Raw genomic sequence first — 2519 nt, 5'->3', positions numbered from 1 at the left:
GCTCCCCAGCATGGCGAGCTACCTGCCCCCCTGCGTGATAGATGGAGGCACCGGGTGAGTGCGGGGGGTTGGGGGGGAGCGCACCGGTACTACCAGTCCCCTGTCTGGAGAGTCGGGGGGGTGTCTCCGCCGTGCCGGCGTCCCTCAGCCGCCTCCCGCTGCCGGCTGGGGCTCTCAGCGGAGTGTCCCTTCCCCCCTCGCGGGCTTGGGCTCTTGCCGCCTGTCCCGGTCCCCTCTCGGCCTGTCGCCCCTGGGACGGAGGGTCTCGCTCCACTCTGGGCCTGTCCGCCGCTGGGGCGGCTGCTGCTGCCCACCGCCTTCCCCCCAGTACCCTCCTCCTTCTCCTGCCCTTCCTCCCCGTTGGGAGCTTAGAGTAGGGCGGCCCTGCCGTGCCCCAGCTGTGTGCCCCGGGCAGGCCGTGTGCCTCCGGGGATGGTGTGTTTCTACGTGCCCTTTCCTCCTCTTGAGTCTAATTTTTGTTCATGGTCCTTGACTTTAACGCGTGATGAAAATGCTAAAATTGGGGATTGCTTATTTCAAACGACTGCCTGGAGAGAGGGGACACATCTTTGCTTTGCCTGGGAGCTGTGAACTGGTACTGACTGGTCCGGAGGCAGGTGAGGTGTGCTCGCTGGGCTGTGGCGTCTCCTTCATGCACAGCCCCTGGACCGCAGTGGCCTTGCTGGGTTGAGTCTGGGTATGCCTCTGGACAACGTGTACTACATCTTGAACCTTTCCAGGTATTATCTTGGTCTAGCAGTGAGATGGCAGCTGGCTGTCTTAGACTGGTGGTGTTTCTTGGTCATTAGCCTATCCCTTCTTCACCTTTGTCAAATCAGTGTGAGATTTATTTTACATTTAGCCAAACTACAAGTTTTATGACTCAAGTCTTTGAGGTCTAAAATGAATCTAAATTGCAGAGGTTATTCTCAGGAGGCATTTCAGGAACAGGTCTTTCTTATCTGTATGTGTCTAGAGAAGACCCATTCATCATCCAATAGACAGGTTCTGCTGTGCCTCAGGAGTGGGAGGTGTCAGAGGAAGCTGTATTGAAGATGACGTTGAATATGTAGCGTGCTTTTGCTGATACCGTTCTTTAGTCCAACAGTTATGGACACCTCTGAGGAGAGGAGACACCAGTCTATGATTCAGCCAGTAACTTTACTTGTCAGGCTCTGTCTCAGTGTCACTGATTGCATTAATTTATTGCAATAATAGACTTTTCCTCTGCAGGGAATTTGCAGCACTATTTTCATTTCTTTAATGCTTGGAAAGTTACCTTAAAATTTCCAAAACTGAGCCATCTTAAAAAACAAACCCAAACAACAAACCAAACAAAAAAAAAAATCCAACCCCCCAAGGAAGCAGAGAAAGCACTTTCCAAAGATAGGGCATCACGCTGCCTTCTTCTGAAAAAGTGTTCTGTATTTTGAAATGTCTATATTAAACTGTCACAAAACTTCTAGAGGTCTCTTGGCCTGTTTCTGTTTATACCTTATCTTTGCCCTCTCAGTGGGGATTACTGGAGTCCACAGCTGGAAACTTTGGGAGTAGACTAGAGACCAGGTTCCATCTTGGATGTAATTCTGCCTGTGCATCAGATACACCTTGAGAGTTTCCCAGGTTCCTTCTAGTTATTTGCTCAAGATAATTTAAATACCAGTTCTCCGCAGAACTGCTGATGTTACAGGAATACTACTTGACAGTTTGAAAAAGTTTTTCAAGGAGAAAATGGGAACTCTAGGTGGATCCTTTAAAAAGGCTACATTAGAAACTACAAAATCCAGAAAATGCATTAAATGCAATGTCTGTCTTTTGCAGGAGACCTCCTTTGCTCTCAGTTTGTGGAGATCCCAGTGTTGCACTAGCAGTAGGTAATGCTGACCAACAGCTGTACAAAATAAGTAAGGGTAGAAAGAAACTTGTGTCCTTTCAGAGAAATAATAATTTAAGTAGAATTTCTAAAATCTATTTAGTGCTTGCATGGGAAAAACTGGTGGACTTTGTGTGTGAGGGTGTGTATATTAGTTTGTTTCAGGAAGGGTTCAGATAGTCCCCAAATTATGTGACTTTGCATTTCCATGCCTTCAAATGATCTTAATTCATATGAGACAACAGGGTGTGTTTGCTCATGGGACTTCTCTTGGCTTCACGGTAGGGCACTGAGATGTGGAAGTCTTTTCAGCAATGAGATTACTGAATTTGAAATAAATTATTTTGCAGAATTCAGGAAGAAATAAAGAGTCTGAACCAAAGCAGCCAGAAGAACTAGCTTGACTCATTGATACGCAGTCTCTGGAATTTTCCTGTGTGGGCTGAAAACCTTCTTATTGTTAGAATAAATCTACTTTGGGTTAGAGGCTTCAAACAATTCATTCAAATTATTCATGAAAGGGCTTTCAGATGAAAAACTTGGAAAAGCATAGCAGAAAGGAAAAGGTATATGCAGACATGCACCATGGAACATTATATATATATATATATATATATATATATATATATATATATATAAAACACTT

The 2519-nt window shown here is 45.8% G+C and overlaps 1 protein-coding gene across 1 annotated transcript in view; it reads left to right on the top strand.

Moving 5' to 3' along the window:
- The first annotated feature begins 6 nt into the window (after positions 1–6).
- ACTR3B (ARP3 actin related protein 3 homolog B) overlaps positions 7–2519 on the top strand; it is a 28147-nt gene continuing 25634 nt past the window's right edge. Inside the window, exon 1 of the mRNA XM_026843144.1 lies at positions 7–54. Within this exon, the coding sequence (XP_026698945.1) occupies positions 11–54 (44 nt within the window). The 5' untranslated portion in view covers positions 7–10. The remainder of the gene's footprint in view (positions 55–2519) is intronic.

Source organism: Athene cunicularia, assembly GCF_003259725.1.
Source record: "Athene cunicularia isolate RWA chromosome 2 unlocalized genomic scaffold, athCun1 chr2_part1, whole genome shotgun sequence".
Classification (NCBI taxonomy): domain Eukaryota; kingdom Metazoa; phylum Chordata; class Aves; order Strigiformes; family Strigidae; genus Athene; species Athene cunicularia.
The sequence above is the reverse complement of the archived record's forward strand: the minus strand, read 5'-3'. Positions and strand labels throughout refer to the sequence as shown.